Source organism: Hemitrygon akajei, chromosome 10 (genome assembly GCF_048418815.1).
Source record: "Hemitrygon akajei chromosome 10, sHemAka1.3, whole genome shotgun sequence".
In the NCBI taxonomy this organism is placed as follows: Eukaryota; Metazoa; Chordata; class Chondrichthyes; order Myliobatiformes; family Dasyatidae; genus Hemitrygon; species Hemitrygon akajei.
This window is the reverse complement of record NC_133133.1, coordinates 140,730,577-140,749,196: the sequence shown is the minus strand read 5'-3', so window position 1 is coordinate 140,749,196 and position 18,620 is coordinate 140,730,577. Positions and strand designations below refer to the sequence as shown.

At 41.9% G+C, this 18,620-nt stretch overlaps 1 protein-coding gene across 2 annotated transcripts in view; it reads right to left on the bottom strand.

The window, feature by feature from the left end:
• The window catches only part of aass (aminoadipate-semialdehyde synthase), an 82,676-nt gene that overhangs the window by 7,635 nt on the left and 56,421 nt on the right, over positions 1–18,620 (bottom strand). For both annotated transcript variants that reach the window (XM_073059135.1, XM_073059136.1), the window contains exons 17-19: positions 17,216–17,324; positions 15,752–15,892; positions 13,678–13,845 (exon numbers count right to left, since the gene is read on the bottom strand). In XM_073059135.1, the coding sequence (XP_072915236.1) occupies positions 13,678–13,845; positions 15,752–15,892; positions 17,216–17,324 (418 nt within the window). The remainder of the gene's footprint in view (positions 1–13,677; positions 13,846–15,751; positions 15,893–17,215; positions 17,325–18,620) is intronic.

Genomic DNA, 18,620 nt, shown 5'->3' with positions numbered 1-18,620 from the left:
AGGATCTTGCGATCATAAAGAATACATTTAAGGACAGTAGCACCCTTTGTTGATCCCAAAGAAGCTGCTGCGATCAAACATGCCACCGTAGTGCCATCCTACATCTTCAACTTCAATCTCTTACTGCAGTAGTTGAAGGTTCCCACATGCTTCAAGAAGGCATCAACCATACCGATGTCCAAGAAGATCAGGGTGAGCTGCCTCAATAACTATCTTCCTGCAACACTCCGTGCTTTGAGAGGTTGGTCATGGCTAGATTTAATTCCTGCTTGATCTAGGATCTGGAACCACTGCAATAGCTCTACCACTACAAAGTGCCTACAGCAAATGCAACCCCACTGGCTCCGCACTCAGCCTTCAACCCCATCTGGACAATAGTGAAACCTATGTCAGGCTACTGTTCATTGTTTAGAGCATTCAGCACTATCACCCCAACTTTACTAATCAACAAGCTTCAAAACTCGCTCTACACATGGATTCTTAACTTCCTCATCAAGAGACCACAGTCGGCGTAGATCAGTAATAACACCTGCTCCCTGCTGCCAATCGATACAGGTGCACCTCAAGAATGCATGTTTGGCCCACTGCTCTACTCTCTCTCTACTATTACGAATGTGCCGCAACTCTGAGGGGCCGAAGGGTACAAAGTTGCCCCCTCCTTTTTGAGAATCGCAAGATCGCTATTAATTCAGGTCTGGGACCCAGGAAATGAGAGAGAATCCATAAGGTTTGGAATGTGTCCTGGCCTCAGCGAAACAAAGCCACTGATAACGGCCATTGTCTCTTGGAGACGGAACTGTGTATTGAGAACTGTACTATTCATTGAAGCCCCTCAGGGGACGACCAGAGTGGGCTGGTTGAGGGATTGCATCATCCCAACCTGATTGACATCTGAGACCCCGTGAGTAAGGATAAAAGAGGGTCTGGGGAACAACCCCTTTAGATGCACCAGGAGAAACGCTAGAAATCCCGTGACAGCATTTAATAGCGACAGCCGGTGGGGGGCTCGTGTGCGTCCTTCCCTTGCCTGGGATTGGCGGCCTCGCCACGGAAGAACGGCTTAGCTAAAGGAGAGGCCACAAGTGAACGGCCACACCAATGAGACTCCGACGGATCGAAATCATAAAAGGAAAGCCGGCAAGTTTCTCAAAATCTCTCTCTCTCTCCAACCATTGCAACACAGCGGTCCCCAAAAGGCTGCAGCCTGCATGAACTGAGTGACTTTTATATTTCCATTGGACAATACATTATCCCCTAGACAACGATAGAGCTTATTTCTTATTGATTATTATTATACCCGCACTTTTAGATTTAGTATTGACGACATATATTATCTGTATATTTGCATTGATAGCATTTTTGTGTATTTTTACTAATAAATACTGTTAAAAATAGTATCATCAGACTTCAACAGACCTCTCTATCTTTGCTGGTAAGTGACCCAGTTACGGGGTTCGCAACAAAGTGGGGGCTCGTCTGGGATTTGATACCAAATTGGAGGGCCCGTGAATCGGGCTTTTAAGTCCAAACGTGGGTCTGGTTGCACGGGTAACCAGACGGGAAACCAGCAAAGATGGACGTGGATGAATTTATAGAGAACCTGACTCTGGAGGTGCTAGAGGCGGCCACAAAGTCGGACTTGATAAATATTGTGAAATGGCCTAAACCTCGCAGAGGTGAGGTTGTCGATGAAAAAGCGGGAGGTGCGGAGGGCCATAACTCAGTATTATATTGTGAAGAATGTATTTTCAGCTGAGGTATTGGAAAATATCCCTGAAAAGGTACCAGCTAGTGGGACGGCTCAGTTAAGAGTTGGAGAAATTGAGGCTGGACGCGGAACAGAGGAAGAGGGAGCATGAGCTCCAGCTAAAGGAGTTAGAGGTGAAAAAAGAGCAGGACAGAGCGGAGAAGCAGAGGGAGCATGAAATTAAGTTAAAACAGCTGGAAGCAGCTGAAAAAGAGGAGAGAGCCGAGAAGGAGAGGGAATATGAGGAGAAAGAGAAACAGAGGCAACATGACTTGGACATGGAGAAGTTCAGGCAAGAGCGAAGAGCTCAAGCGTCAGACCGAGAGGAGCGGTTTAATGTTAGTCAGGAGTTTAGGTTAGTACCTCCGTTTGAGGAGACGGATGTTGATAGTTATTTCTTGCATTTTGAAAAGGTGGCAGTGAGTCAGAAGTGGCCCAAAGATCAGTGGGTGGCGTTGTTACAAAGTGTGTTAAAAGGGAAGGCACAACGGGCATATGCGGCGTTGTCCATGGAGGAGGAGGAGTCTGAGAATTATGAGAAAGTAAAGGAGGCCATTCTTCGGACCTATGAATTGGTACCTGAAGCGTATAGACAAAAGTTCAGAAATTTAAAGAAAGGGTGGAATCAGATGTATGCAGAGTTTGCCTATGAGAAGGGTGTGCTCTTGGATCGCTGGTGTGCAGCAGAAATAGTGGAAGAAGATTTTTGGCGTCTCACGGAGTTAATTCTGATTGAGGAATTTAAAGGTTGTGTTTCGGATGATATCCGGACGTATTTGAACGAGAAGCCGATTAAGTCCATCTCCGAATTTGCTAGGTTCGCAGATGAATATGCCCTAACCCACAAGACAAAGTCTTCCTCGAATAAAAGTTACCAGAGAGACCGTGGGAATGGTAGAGAAAGCCTGCCGGCTGAGGCAGAGATCCGGCTGGGAGCTAATGGTGAAATTAAGGAGGAGGAAAGGCAAGACGGCAGGAGAGGTCCTGGCTTGACCTGTTTTAATTGTGGAAAGGTGGGTCATATTGCATCTAAGTGCCTTGCTCCGAGGAAGGAGACAGGAAAATGGAAAGCAGCAGTCCCTCCAGGATGTGTTGTGGTGATCAGTAAATCGACGAGAAAGCCCCAGGTAGACAGAATACGAAAGGGGTCTGAGAAATGTATTTCAGAAGGAACTGTGTCTGTGAAAGAGGGAGACACACCAGTTCCAGTGCGGATCTGGAGAGACACGGGAACTGAACTGTCATTGATTCACAGTACGGTACTAGGTTTTGGTCCTCAGACTGGAGAGGTAGCTTTGAGAGGAATAGGAAAAGGGACAGAAGTGGTGCCCTTGCACAGGATCATTATAAATTGTGAGCTGGTATCTGGACCAGTTGAAATAGGGGTGCGATCAGAATTCCCGAGAACTGACGAGCCAGCCTGTAAGTGTTGAGGACCCGCCCCTAGATTCCAAGATCTACCCCGCATGCGCGACCACTTGCAGCATGTCGAGAAAGGCAGCTGAGAACGAGACCAGTTTAAATCCGGCCAGTATTGATTTGGCCGAGACGTTTTTACCGACCCTGTACCAAGAGGGGTTAGAGGTTGGTAAAACGGAGAATAGGAGAGTGAAAAAGAGTAAGGGAGAGGAGGTAGTCCTGCCCTTAGCCAGGAGGAACTTTATAGAGGCACGGAGTAAAGATGAGAAACAGATAAGGCTGTTAAAAGGTCCAGGGTTGGACATGGATGATCTGTCTGGTTTGGCAGAACTGTTTGAAGAAGTTGAAAATTTTAAATGTGTTCCCGATGATGAAATGAGGGCAGTCCTAGATGAAAAGGATGCCATTACCTTGAAGAAGTCTGCTGGGTTGGCAGATGAGGTGCCCGTGGGGTTGAGTTTACTCCGGAAGGGAGTTGCCCAGAGAGTAACTGGGAGGATCAGTGGAATTTAGAATTTGAAAAGGGTACGGGTATTGAAAGTCTGGAAGAGGCAGATGTCCCGTTTGAGTGTGTTCAAGATGTGGATGCACGTGGTACTGAACCTAGTAATGAAACTCAGAAAAAGTCTGAGGTATTTGATTCAGTTGAAAAGGAGTGCTGTCCTTGTGGGTCAGATGGACTTGGTTCAGTGAAGAAAGGGTTAACCTTGGTAATAGTGGAAAGTGAGAATTCCCAGTTGTTTGTGTTCAAAGGTGTGTTAAAAGTTAGTGAGGAGATAAAAGGTGGTGAAGTGAATATTATTATTGAAGGAAAAGGGAAAAGTGTAGTTCCTAAATTGAATGAAGAAAATTTAAAGTCTGGATTAATGTCAGAAGCAGCAACCAGGCTGCAGAGACAATGGCTTGGTAACACGGTGCCTGCGAATCAATTACAGGTTGATTTGGAATGTAAAGGTGCCCCACACGCTATTGTTATTCCAGAGTGTGCTGTGAAGAGGCAGAATTTGAAATGCTGTTTGGACAAAGAAAGATCGCTTGCAGAGTTTAAACTGAAAACTCATGCTACCAACTTGCTTAAAATTAAAGAATTGTGTGGAAATTCGGAAAATGGTCTAAGTTTGGAACACATTGTTGATAAAATAACTCCTATGAAAGAAGCATGCGAAAGCCTATTCCACACTAGTATACAAGTTAACCACGTGGGAGTTAACTGGAAAAGGGGCGAGGGTTGACGGGATGTCACTTTAACTAACAGGACCCGGTTTTAAGGGATTTCGACAAAGCATGTGAATAATAAAGACAACCCCATGGAAGACTGACTGTTAAGTTTGAAAGTAACATAAAGATTAGTATTTGCATGAACTTTTGTAGTATACACGTAAGCTAAGATCACAACTCTTTAGTTTTTGTTTGCTGAAGGAAGGGAATAAAAATAGGTGGTTATCAAATTGAAGTCTGATGCTACAAGAATTTATTAAGGTACAAGATGATAAGATATTAAAGGAAGTGACAATGTAATCGCTAACTGTTTAGATGCTGAATTGAATGTATAACTGTATTACTCTGTAGTGAAAAAAAACTCTTTTGTATTGTGTTAGATTCTGAAATCCTGTAAGACTCTGTATTAATTCATTTTTACCAGTGGTAAAAATTTTAGAAAGAAGGTGCCACAAAATTTTAGAACGAATGTGCCACAACTCTGAGGGGCCGAAGGGTACAAAGTCGCCCCCTCCTTTTTGAGAATCGCAAGATCGCTATTAATTCAGGTCTGGGACCCAGGAAATGAGAGAGAATCCATAAGGTTTGGAATGTGTCCTGGCCTCAGCGAAACAAAGCCACTGATAACGGCCATTGTCTCTTGGAGACGGAATTGTGTATTGAGAACTGTACTATTCATTGAAGCCCCTCAGGGGACGACCAGAGTGGGCTGGTTGAGGGATTGCATCATCCCAACCTGATTGACATCTGAGACCCCGTGAGTAAGGATAAAAGAGGGTCTGGGGAACAACCCCTTTAGATGCACCAGGAGAAACGCTAGAAATCCCGTGACAGCATTTAATAGCGACAGCCGGTGGGGGGCTCGTGTGCGTCCTTCCCTTGCCTGGGATTGGCGGCCTCGCCACGGAAGAACGGCTTAGCTAAAGGAGAGGCCACAAGTGAACGGCCACACCAACGAGACTCCGACGGGTCGAAATCATAAAAGGAAAGCCGGCAAGTTTCTCAAAATCTCTCTCTCTCTCCAACCATTGCCACACAGCGGTCCCCAAAAGGCTGCAGCCTGCATGAACTGAGTGAACTTTATATTTCCATTGGACAATACATTATCCCCTAGACAACGATAGAGCTTATTTCTTATTGATTATTATTATACCCGCACTTTTAGATTTAGTATTGACGACATATATTATCTGTATATTTGCATTGATAGTATTTTTGTGTATTTTTACTAATAAATACTGTTAAAAATAGTATCATCAGACTTCAACGGACGTCTCTATCTTTGCTGGTAAGTGACCCAGTTACGGGGTTCATAACACTACCCTCATGACTGTGTGGCTTGGCTCAACTCAAATGTCATCTATTAATTCCCAATGACTCAATTGTTTGTTGGCAGAATCTCAGATGGCAATGACGCAACACGTGGGAGAGAGATATATATCAGTAGTGTCACAACAATCTTGCACCCAAAGTCACCAGGGCCAAGGAACTGATTGTGGACTTTAGGTAGGGAAAGTCCGGGTGACACATTCCAATCCTCATTGAGGGGTCAGCAATAGAAAGGGTGAACAGCTTCAAGTTCCTGGGCATCAACATTGCAGAGGAACTATCTTGGGTTAACATATTGATGTGATCATGAAGGAATGCATGTGGCTATGCCAGTGAGGCTTTGAGGAGATTGGGCACGTCACCATAAACTCCAGCAAATTTATACAGAAATACCATGGTGAGCATTTTGACTGGTTGTATCACTCCCAGGTATCGAGGCGCCAGTGCATAGGATCACAAGAGGCTGCACAGGGTTGTAGACACAGCCAGCAGCATCATGTGCCTCAGGGCGGCAGCATCCATCACTAATGACCATTATCATCCTCTTCTCATTACCACCATCAGCAAGGAGTTAGAGCCCTGAAGATCCACACTCAACATTTTTAGGAACAGCTTCTTCCCTTTTGCCATCAGATTTCTGAATGTTCCATGAACACTACCTTGCTATTCCTCTTTTGAACTGTTTATTCATTATTGTACCTTATAGTAACCTCTTTTTTTTTATCTTGCACTGTACTGCTGCCACAGATCAACAAATTTCATGGGAAATGTCAGTGATATAAAACCTGATTCTGATGCCCTAAGGGCTCATTATCCTTTTGAGACACAAGAGATTGCAGATACTCAATCCAAAGCAAAAAAGTTCAAACTTCTGGGGGATCTCAAGTGGATTAAACAGCATTTGTGGGGGAGGAGAAGAGGAATCGCTCGCTGTTTCAAGCTAAGACCTACATCAGGATGCAGGGTCTTGATCCAAAATGTCTACATTCCCTTCCCCCACACTACAAAGCTGCTCGATCTGCAGAGTTCGTTCAGCAGTTTTTTTAATCCTTGTTGACCAAGAGTGGCGGCCAGGCAGGCTTGGACAGAGTGTTATGGAATGAAGTGTTAAGCCACTCTGTCCAAGGACAAAGTTTCAGTCAACGCTTCCTTAAAATGGCCCTTTCTTTATTCCTGATGTACACACCCCCAATCCTAGATTAAGATGAGGCTTTGGTTCTTTGAACTGTATGTATTTTGACAGTGCTGAAAATACGAGGCATGTCATGGTTATCACAGTGGAATGATGTGCAGACGGTACTCTCTCCATCCACAATCTGTTCGTTAGCTCTTAGATTTTCTGCAGACTTCACACTGAAGACTCCTGAAGCAAAGCTGGTTTAGTTTCCCTTGAGAAATGGTGAAGAATCTAATCATTGAACATTTCCTGCTTGTTGCTAACCAGCTCAGTCATCTGCTGATCATCAAAACAGTGCTTCTTCTTGGTAGAGAAACCAAGAGTCTCCTTATAGGTAGCAATTATGCTTAAATTCGGGGCAACAAGGAATGTTCATATCCCCAATTTCTCTTCCCACACCTGCCTGATCTACCAGTGGTAAGGTTTCAGTGAACCTAATCTGCAAAGGAGGCTCCAGGTCTCTGATCCTACTCCACAGACCAGCCTCTTGAACCAGATCTCAGCAGGCACGTCCTCAATGGCATATTTGCAAGTACAAAAGTGCATAGCGCTCTATCAAAAAACTTCTCACAAGATGGGACAAGATCAAACAAACATTTCCCGCTGCATCTATGTCTTACTAATGCTGCCTATAACATGCATCCAAATTTTTAGCCACAAACCTAATGCACCTGTCATTTCCTAACTAACTTCCTCTAAAATTCTGAGGTAGAAACCACCAGGTCTTTGAGGTTTAGATAGATAGATAGATACTTCATTTATCCCAAAGGAAATTACAATGTCTCAGCAGCATTACAAGTGCACAGATATAGAAATATTAGAGAAGAAGTAGGAAAGAACAAAAGATAAGTTACCTCAAACAGATGGGGGAGGGGTCATCACTTCCCAGGCTACAGGTTGACTCATTGTAGAGTCCAAGGTCTGAGGGTAAGAATGACCTCATAGTGCTCTTTGGAGCAGTGTGGTTGTCTTAGTCTAAAAGTGCTCCTCCATTCAGCCAAGGGAGCATGCAGAGCTCCAGAATTGCCAGGATTTTCTACCACAGCCTCCAGTCTGTCCAGCTTGACCCCTATAACAGAGCCAGCCTTTCTAATTAGTGCATTGAGCTTGCTGGCATCATACATGTTGATGTCATTGCCCCAGCACACCAGCACATAGAAGATTGTACTGATCACAACAGACTGGTATAACTCCTGAAGGAGGGGCCTGCATACTTTTATCCCTTCACTTATTAAATAGTTTCCTTCCTTACATAAACTCTAACAATTCCTTTATTCACTGTTAACATCCTTTGGAATGTAGAGCATGTTATCCATTTTCTCAATCGGTCCTTTTGCATGATCTCGATCTAAAGTGTTGACAGTACCTCCCTCAAACACAACAGATGCTGCTTGCCCCACTGATTCCACCAACAATTTATTTTCTTTTACCATGAAGGCCGACAAGGAATAATTACCCAAAAATTGCCACTTCCTTATTTATGTTTGTCATGTTACTCAATTCCTGCAAGCCCTTATTTTGCTCTTTAGTTAGTTAAAGTCACAGCAATGTAACAAGCTTTTCTGACCAATCCAATGAGTCTGCACCATCCAATTACATCCATGTGGCCAACAAGGCGACTAACCCATACATCATTAGAATGTGAGAGGAAAAGTTAAAACTATTTTTTTCTAATTGAATGATTCAATTCCAATGTTAAGGTTATCTTAATGTATCTTCCTTTTCTGACCATTCCTCAGCCCACCTGAGGAAATCATTACTCCTTAGTTACGTTATAAACTCTTTCATGCTCCCACGTCAAATCACCCCATAACTTCTTTGAGATCAGTTAATACAAGACTATGTAACCTTAGAATCAAATCTTTCAGCTCCAATGTCAAGCTGTTACTAGGCACCCTCCCCACACAATACTCCATAGCCAAAATGCCTGCCCTGGTGTACCATGCATATAACTATCCTCTTTCCTATACAGGAGACCATTTATCCCATCAACTCATGTTAGTTTTCAGGGAAACAAACCCAATAGACTCCATCCATCTCTCCTTACTTCTCCATACCCCTGCATATTACTTTTTCCTACAATTTTCAGATATGCCTTCCATTACAACTCCCAACAATGCAGTAAAATTTGAAACATTTCTCATTGGACACAGAGGAAATACCAGGTCATTACTCTGAAGTAATCAGATAAAGTAGTATCAAAGACTACAACTGCGATTGAGGGCATTAATCACTGAAAGGATAATTAAAATTTGTAATAACTTTCAAGGAAGTTAATTAACTCTCAAACATTCCGTAAACACATGTAAATGGTATTATGGATAATACTAATAGTGACTGGCATGTGAAGACCTAAAATAGGCCTTTCCCACTCCCAATTTCACTCCCATTCTGCGGCAAATCTTGTCAAGTATTACGCTCAAGCTTTGTCTGACAGTCCTGTTAACAAGGACACTACAGTTTCATACAGTAGGAATTTAAAAAGGAGCACTCACAGACTTTTAGTGTTTTTTTTCTAGTGGCCCAGTCACATCAGGAGAGAGATAAGACCACTCACAGGTCAGTGAGAGAGACTTAAAAAGGAGTGTTTGTTAGCTTTCAATGTTTTCCAGCAGTCTAATCATATCATGATTCATTAGCAAGGACAAATAAAAATAAGGCTGGGACGAGCAGAGCGGCAACTGTGAGTGGACCAGTGTTGGAGTGGGCAGGCTTTGGCTCATCAGCTTTTGATGAGGCAAGTTTCTTTTCTTTAACCTCCTACTGTTAGTGTATAGTTGGGGCAGTGAAGATGGCTCTGGGACTGTGTCCTTTGTGTGAGATGTGGGAATCTGGGAGGCCCCCAGTCCTGCAGATAACCACATCTGCTTGATGACCTTTAGCCCATACAAGTAACTGAGGAGATGATAGATAGGAGCTACAGGAAAGTTGTCACCCCTAAGTTGCAGGGGGCAGGCACCTAGGTAACTTTCAGGAGAGGGAAAGGAAATGGTCAGCCAGTGCAGAGTGCACCTGTGGCAATTCCCCTTTATAATATGTATACCCACATGGGAGGGGGGAATGACCTACCAGAGAAAGCCACAGTGATCAGGTCTCTGGCACTGAGTCTGGCATTATGGCTCAGAAGTGAATGGGGGGAGAAGACGACTGTAGTAGTGATAGGGGATTACATAGAGGAGTAGACATGTGATTCTGTGGACTTGATAAGAGACATCTGAATGGTCTTTTGATTCAAAGGTGCCAGTGTTAGGGATGTATCGGATTAGGTCACATCAATCTAAAGGGTAAAGAGTGAGCAGCCAGAAGTTTCGATGCATATTAGCATCAATGACATAGGTAGGAAATGGGAGGAGGTCCTGAACAGAGAATATAGGGATATAGGTAGAAAGCTGAAAACAAGACCTACAAGGTAGTAAACTCTGGATTGTTGCCTGTGCCATGTCCCAGTGAGGCTAAGACTAGGACGATTTGGCAGATGAATGCGGGGGGGGGGTAGTGTTTCATATTTAGAAACATAGAAAACATATTTCTGGATTATTGGGATCTCTTCAGTGGAAGGTATGACCTGTATAAAAGGGTTTAATTATATTTGAACCCAAGTGGGACCAATATCCTTGCAGGCAGGTTTGCTAAAACTGCTGAGGGCTAAAATTAATTTGGCTGGGGGATGGGAAACTGAGTGATAGGGCTGGGGATGTGACAGTTCGTATACAAGCAGAGGTAGTGCGACTGTGAAGAAGGATAGGCAAATGATAGGACAAAATTACAGTCAGCAGACTCAACTAAAGTGTAAGATGGAGGACAAAAATCAAAAAGGGTGATGAATATAAACAGAACTCAAGATGTTATATTTGAATGCACACAGTATATGAAATAAGGTAGGTGACATTATAGCACGGTTAGAGATTATAGCAGATAACGATGCTTTGGGCATCACTGAGTTGTAGTTGAAAGATTACAGTTGGTAGCTGAACATCCAAGAATACATAATATATCGAAAAGACTGGCAGGTAGGCAGAGGGGGTGGTGTGGCTATGTTGGTAAAAAAAATATCAACTCCTTGGAAAGAGGTGACATAGGAACAAAAGATGGTAGAATCATTGTGGCAAGAGTTAAGAAACTGCAAGGGTAAAGGACCTTGATGGGAGTTATATACAGGCCTCCAAACAGTAGCCAGGATGTGGGCTACAAATTACAAGAGAGATAAAAAATGCATGTCAAAAGGGGGACAGTCATGTTGGATTTCAATACGCAGGTAAATTGGGAAAATCATGTTGGTGCTGATTTTAGATCTCAAGAGAGAGAATATGAGACTTTTTTTTTAGAGCAGCTTGTGGTTGAGTCCACAAGGAGATCAGCTATTCTGGATTGGGTGTTGTGTAATGAACCAGATTTGTTTAGGAACTTTAAGGTAAAAAAAAACCCTTAATATCCATAATATGATAGAATTCACCTTGCAATTTGAGAGGGACAAACTAAAGTCAAATGTATCAGTATTACAGTGGAGTACAGGGAATTACAAAAGCATGAGAGAGGAGCTGCAAAAATTGATTAGAAAAGGACACTAGCAGAGACGACGGCAGAGCAGCAACAGCTGGAGTTTCTGGAAGCAACTCAGAAAATGCAGGATAGATAAATCCCAAAAAAGTAGAAGTATTCCAAAGGCAGGACAACACACCCGTGGCTGACAAGGGGAGTCAATGTCAACAGAAAAGCAAAAGAGACGGCATATAACACAGCAAAAATTAGTGGGAAGTTGGAAGATTAGGAAGCTTTTAAAAACTAACAGAAGGCATCTCTAATAAATGCAATATTGAGTGAACAGATGAAATATGGTCAGCTAGTCAATAATATCAAAGAGGATACCAAACATTATTTTTCAGATACATGAAGAACATCCAGTGAACATTGCAACCAAAAGCAATGTCCAGACAGTTCATGAAATTAATTCTTTTACTGCTTCATTTAAACATGATTATGCTACTATTGAAACCTGTGAGTTGCATTATGATGGTGTGTTTTTGAGCTGATTGAGAGATCTGGTGCTTTGTTATCTCTGAGGGAATCCAGTAAGCTTTCAAGTGCAGTATGCGGCCTGAAGGCCAAGAAGCCTGGAGATGGAGGCAAAACAGATGGCTGAAGAGATTGTGGAGGCATTAGTAATGATCGTTCAAGAATCACTAGATTCTGGCATGGTTCCAGAAGACTGGAAAATTGCAAACGTCACTCCGCTCTTCAAGAAGGAAATTACAGGCCAGTTAGCCTGACCTCAGTGGTTGGGAGGATGTTGGAGCCAATTTTAAGGATGAGGTTTTGGGGTACTTGGAGGCACATGATAAGATGGGCATAATTTCCTTAAGGGAAAATCTTGCCTGAGAAATCTGTTGGAATTCTTTGCTGAAATAACAAGCAGAATAGACAAAGCAGAATGGGTGGGTGTTGTGTACTTGGATTTTCAAAAGGCCTTTGACAAGGTGCCACACATGGAGCAGCTCAGCAAGAGCCCATGGTATTACAGCAAAGATACTAGCATGGGTAGAGCATTGGCTAATTGCCAGGAGGAAAAGAGTGGGAATAAAGAGAGTCTTTTCTGATTGTTTGCCAGTGACTAGTGGTGTTCCTCAGGGTTCAATGCTGGGACCGTTTGTTTCTATGCTGTACGTCAATGAGTTGGATGAATTGACAGCTTTGTAGCCAAGTTTGCGAATGATACAAAGATAGGTGGAGGTAGTGTTGAGGAAGAAGGGAGGCTGCAGAGCACTTAAGAGTAGGAGAATGGGCAAAGAAATGGCAGAAACAATAGAATGTCAGAAAATACATGATCATGCACTTAGTAGAAGGGATAAAAGTATAGACTATTTTCTAAATTGAGAGAAAATTCAAATATCAGATAAGCAAGGGGACTTGGGAGTCACTAAAGGTCAACTTGCAGTTTGAATCAGTGGTGAGGAAGGCAAATGCAATGTTACAATTCATTTCTAGAGGACCAGAATATAAAAATAAGAATGTAATACTGAGTCTTTATAAGGCACTAGTAGGGCCTCACTTGGAATATTCAGAGTTGCTTTGGGCTCCTTATCTATGAAAGGATATGCTGACATTGGAGAGGTTTCAAAGGAGGTTTATGAAAATTATTCCAGGATTGAAAGGCTTATCATATGAGGAACAATTGATGGATCTGGGCCTGTACTGGCTGGACTTTATAAGAATGAGGGGAGATCTCACTGAAACCTATTGAATTTTGAAAGCCTTTGACAGAGTGTATGTGGAAAGGATGTTTCCAATAGTTAACATGTCTAAGTCCAGAGGGCACAGCCTCAGAATAGAGGAATGTCCATTTAGAATGGGATGAGGAGGAATTTCTTTAGTAGAGGGATTTGTTGTCACAGGAGGCTGTGGAGGATAGGTCATTGAATGTATTTATGGCGGAAGTTGATAGGTTCCTGGGTGTGAAAGATTACAGTAAGAAGGCAGGAGAATGGGGTTGTGAGGGAAATAGATCAGTTAATATCAAATTGTACAGAAGTCTTGGTGCATTGAAAGGCCTAATTCTGCTCCAGTGGCTTATGGATTAATGCCATATGCACATTTGAACAATTTAGCCACATTTGACAGTTATCCATTAATGCTCTACTTTCCTAGGAACAGCAACAGCCAACCTTCTAATGATTAAACCCAATACAACAAATTCCTGATGTCTCATGCAGTCTCGTCCATCACACTTTCTTTTGGTTAATAAAAGTTGACGTTTCAATTTCTATGGTAAGTTCATGTTTTCCATTCTTACCCTGTATCTCAAAGAACCTCGTAACAGAGTTCTTGCTGACTGGATACCATATATTTCAGCATATTTGATGCTGTCTCTGTTTGGTATACCCTCTAGACTGAATCCTGGGAAGAAACTCATTGGACGAGCATGGTCGAGTACAGCACCTCCAGCTGGGATTTCAACAACCTGCAGATTAAAAACATCCAATGAACTGTGTCTACAAAGAGGAGAGGAAAGGAGCTCACAAACAATACAGCGGCAACCTTCTACATGGTTTTCCCAACTGTCCAAGATAATTTGGGGGTAGAAAATCCCACAGAAAAATATTTATTCTATCAAAGTGAACTAGGAAAATCTTCTACTGCAGTTCCTTAAATCATATTCAGTACATCACTGCTTCTCTGAAATAGAATTCTTAAAGCCAAAGTTAACAATTTAAATTCCAGAGTTGCCATGATGGGATTTGAATTAGCCTTTTTGATTTGTTAAATAAGGTCTCTATATGATTCAAATGGTAATTCAACAACTGTACTGAATGATGCCTTATGAGGACAGGTTGAGACTGCTAGTGTTTTTCTCTTTGGAGAGGCGGAGGATGAGAGCTGATTGGATAGATGTTAAGAGGAACAGATACAATGGACAGCCAGACACTTCCTCCCAGGGCAGAAATGGTTAATACAAGGAGGCATAACATTTAGTCCTTTAGAGGAAAATATAAGAGGGGGGAAATGTCAAGAGGCAAGTTTGCTTGGTTATTTCTTTTTTAAAAAAAACACAGAGAGTGGTAAGTGCATGGAACGTGCTGCCAGAGGTGGTGGTAAAGGCAAATTCATTAGGGACATACAAGAGACTCTTCGATAGGCACATGGATGAAAGGAAAATGGAGAGCCATATGAGAGGGAAGGGCTAGATTGATCTTGGAAGTTAAAGGATTGGCACAACATCATGGGCCAAGGAGCATGTACCGTGCTGTACTGCTCAATGTTCTATGTGCTTACCCTACACAGTCCTAAGAGTTGTAGCTAAATAAGTTCCTTGGTTATCATGTACTACAAAAAAAATACTGAAGCACGTCCATGATACTGGAGTACAAATTATTACCAGTAAGCAAATTATTACAAGTGTTGAACAATGCTGTGACTCAGGCAGAATGGTAAAATAGGGCAACCAAACCACCGAGAGGCATTATTTTCACTGATACTAACAGTTCCACTGGGAATTCTAAATAATAAACATTGCCCTGAAAAAGTGCATCAAAGATACTGGTCAATCGAAGCATGTGTCCAGCTATTTCAGAGCTCCCAAAACTGTGTGGCTTGCTGGACCATTTAAGCGTGGCCCACGTTGGTGGATCTGAAGTTATATATCAGTCAGATCAGTTAAGCAAGTCAGATTTCTTCCAATGAAGGAAAGTGGTGAACGAGATCATGTTTTTAAGTGGAATTTGGTAGTGTTGTGATCAAAGACGTCAATAATGTGAATCTCACAGCTGCGTTGATGGGATTTGAATATGTATTTTTGTGTTGTTAGTCAAGTCTCCGGTTTACTGATCTGGTAATTTAACTGCTGCACCAACAAAACGTTCTTAAACTGCAGACAACTAATTGAAATCAGATACTGTTACCAAGAACACTTTAAATTACCTTATTAACTTGTTAAATTTAATGGTTAAGATGGTGTTACCTTCCACTGCCATATGGTTCCTATTTGCTCAAGTGCTGCTTGGAAGAATATGCTTTTAATAGCCATATCTGGGAAATGTAGCTATCTGCAAACAGAATTCAACTTGTAGATAATTAAAGCTACTTATAAAATTTAGGTCAATGGTGGGTGTTTGCAGCTCCTGGAGTCTGTGTCTAAGCTAGAGGTGAATCAAAGTAAATGTAGACGATTTGATCAGAAGTGGGCATAAAGTACAACGAATCCGATGTCAGACCACTACATGCATTAGGATGGATTGAACCCTTGCTAATGAGTTCTATCTGAAAGCAGTAATGATCACCTTCACAGTCAGTATTGAAAGATGCCGTTTATCACCAGTGAGAATTGCTTTTGCTCCTTATAAGAAAACAGTAAAACATGAACATTTTACCTGTCCATCATTTAAGAAAACAGCAGGACGGATAGTGTTCAATAAAGCTCCAGCTGGACTCCAGCTGAACTTGTATCCCAGAGGGTTATCAGAACATTCAGGGGCAGGGACACCCCCACAGAAAGATACGTATGATTCCACCTGAAGAAAAAGTCACAGCAACACAACTTATATTCCAGTGGAGTCAATACGCAAATCAGCATTTCTGATTAAATATCTACACCATTGTTTTATAGGACTTTAAAGACACCTAAGCATTCTTTCACCAGCTTGTGGGCGTAGTGGCATCAGCGCTGGACTTCGGGGGGCGAGAGGTCCTGAGTTCGAATCTGACTGGCTCCCTTGCACACTCTCCATCTGTGCCTGGGTTGAGTGTTGAGCTATCAACTCGACCTCGTAAAAAAAACAACCTGGAGAGGGATGGGCTCCGCCAGGTTTCAGTTGCCCAAGACATGTTGTACGATGACCAATCACAAAAAAGATCGGTGGAAAAAGCTTGTCATGATGGCGTCCCGACGACTCCACCAGGAGTTAAAGGCACACACACACACACACACACACACTCTTTAAACTGTTTTCAACTTTCGACTGCGCTTCAAGCTGCTTTTTATCTTATCCTGTAATTGACAATTTACAAATTTCTATTTTATTTAACTACAGTTATATTCTATGGATTACTATGATTAGTTAATTACTATGAATTTCTTAGCAACATACAATTCTATTCAAAAGCCTTAGGCACATATATATAGCTAGGGTGACTAAGACTATTGTACAGTACTGTGTCCACGTGGAGTGGAATACAAGTCTGTAAATCTGGCAGGAGCAAAGGATGTTGGGAATGGCAAGGGTGGAGTGCCGTGGGAGGGGTGTGGAACAGGTGGCAGAGAAGGAGTGCCAGGGTGGGAAGGGGGGGGGGCAGGACACACCCAGCCCTGATACACCAGACAAGGTCATTTGATTCCAAACAACTGATCTATTGATCATTGCAGAACATCTCTCTGGTGCTTCCTGCATCCTCCCCTTTTCCCAACTGTGATTCCCCTCTCCCTGTCCTCCTCCCGCTCTCAATCAACAGAAACCCAAGTCAGCATCAAGTTTATCATCACTCATATGTCATGAAATTTGTTTCTTTTTGAGAAGCAATACAGAGTAATACATAAAATTACTTCAGTACAGAAGTCTTAGATACCCTAACAATATAAATGTGCTTAAGATTTTGGAACAGTACTGTAAAAGTAGACAAATGGCACACTAGGCTTGTTCTGTAAAAATATTCAATATGCTATAGCTATGTTTAAGTCTCTAAAGGCTCAGAAAGAAGAATTTAAATAAGGAATTTCATTGAAAATTTTAAATACTATAAACTAAAATTTGAATTTTGATTGGACTAGTCCAAATGTAATTCAAAGAGGGAGGTGGAGATTACGGTGGAGATTAGCATCTTAAAACAATGGCACTCACTGTCGATCCTTGCTCCTTTGCTTCATCGAAACGACTCATTGCCAGCATGTGGTCAATCCCTGGATCCACACCAATCTCAGTTAAAATAGAAATCCCGGCATCCTGTGCACTAAACAAGAGAAGTATATGGAACGGCTATAGGGGAAGTACCCATAATTTTAATTACCAACACTTCTTCCTTTCTACTACCATGCTCATGGATACAGAGAAACCTCATCAAAAATCAGTCACTGAACAATATCAGGCCATTTATGTACAAAAACAAGGAATTAATACAAAGATCGTACAATGGCACAAATTGCTTCATCTCTAAATTTGGAAATTGTCACTCGAGTCCAAGTCATAAATATAAATGACTTAAATCTATGATACTAGTCTTAAAAACTATGAAAATTCATTACACTCTTCCTGAAACAAAATTCTATCACCATTTTACTCTCTGTCACAGTCAAAGTTCCATCCATGCTGTTATTGTTCCTTTTTAATGGCATGGGCTCTAGTCTGATGACAAGTTTATTATCTAATACTTTATTAGATGCTCTTTGGAATCCATACATAATGCACCAACTCTCTCTATGATATTAGAAAAACGTCTGTGTAGTCAAGAACAATTTTGTTAGAATATTCCATGTTATAATTTCCCAATCATTAAATACACAATAGTTAATAATTTTCTCATTATTGTTTCTAAAACTGAAGGTAAACGGATTGCCTAATGGTTATTTAATTTATCCCTTCATCCAAAAGGGTCCTGTAAAGTGAGCACAGGGAGTTAGGAAAGAAGCCAAGAAGCAGGATATCAAAGGTAGTACTCTGCCCAGCGTGGTGTTGGAAGCAAATATGATAGAGCCATTCATGAGGCTCTTGGATAGGCACATGAATGTGCAAGAAATGGAAGGATTTAGCCATTGTTCAGGCAAAAAGGATTAATTTGGCTGGGTAATTGATACCGAATTTGGGTCATAGGACCTGCTCCTGAGCTGTACTGTGCTGTTTTATCTTCTATGGACTATCACTTTAGAAAAGGAATGCAGGATTTGCAATTTTCTGGTCCAAATCTTTGGAGGATTAAGGCCAAGGGCTCTGCAATTTCCTCTCCCATCTCTCTTAGCAACCTCAGATGCATCTCAAGCACACTAGGTGATTTGTTTACTTTATGTATTGTGATTCTTTCTAATATCTCCTCTTTGCAACCCACCCAGAATTTCAAACACACCATTTTTTGCCGAGACTTCAGAAACATCTTCTCCCTTGGTAAAGACTGATATAATATATGCACTTATAACATTCTCAAGTTCTCTGCCTCTCCACAAGTCTATTTCCCTTTGGTCTCTCATCTGTCCCACTTCTTTTTGTACAACTGTTCGTGGAATTTTTTTAAATTCACATTTACTTCACAACATAT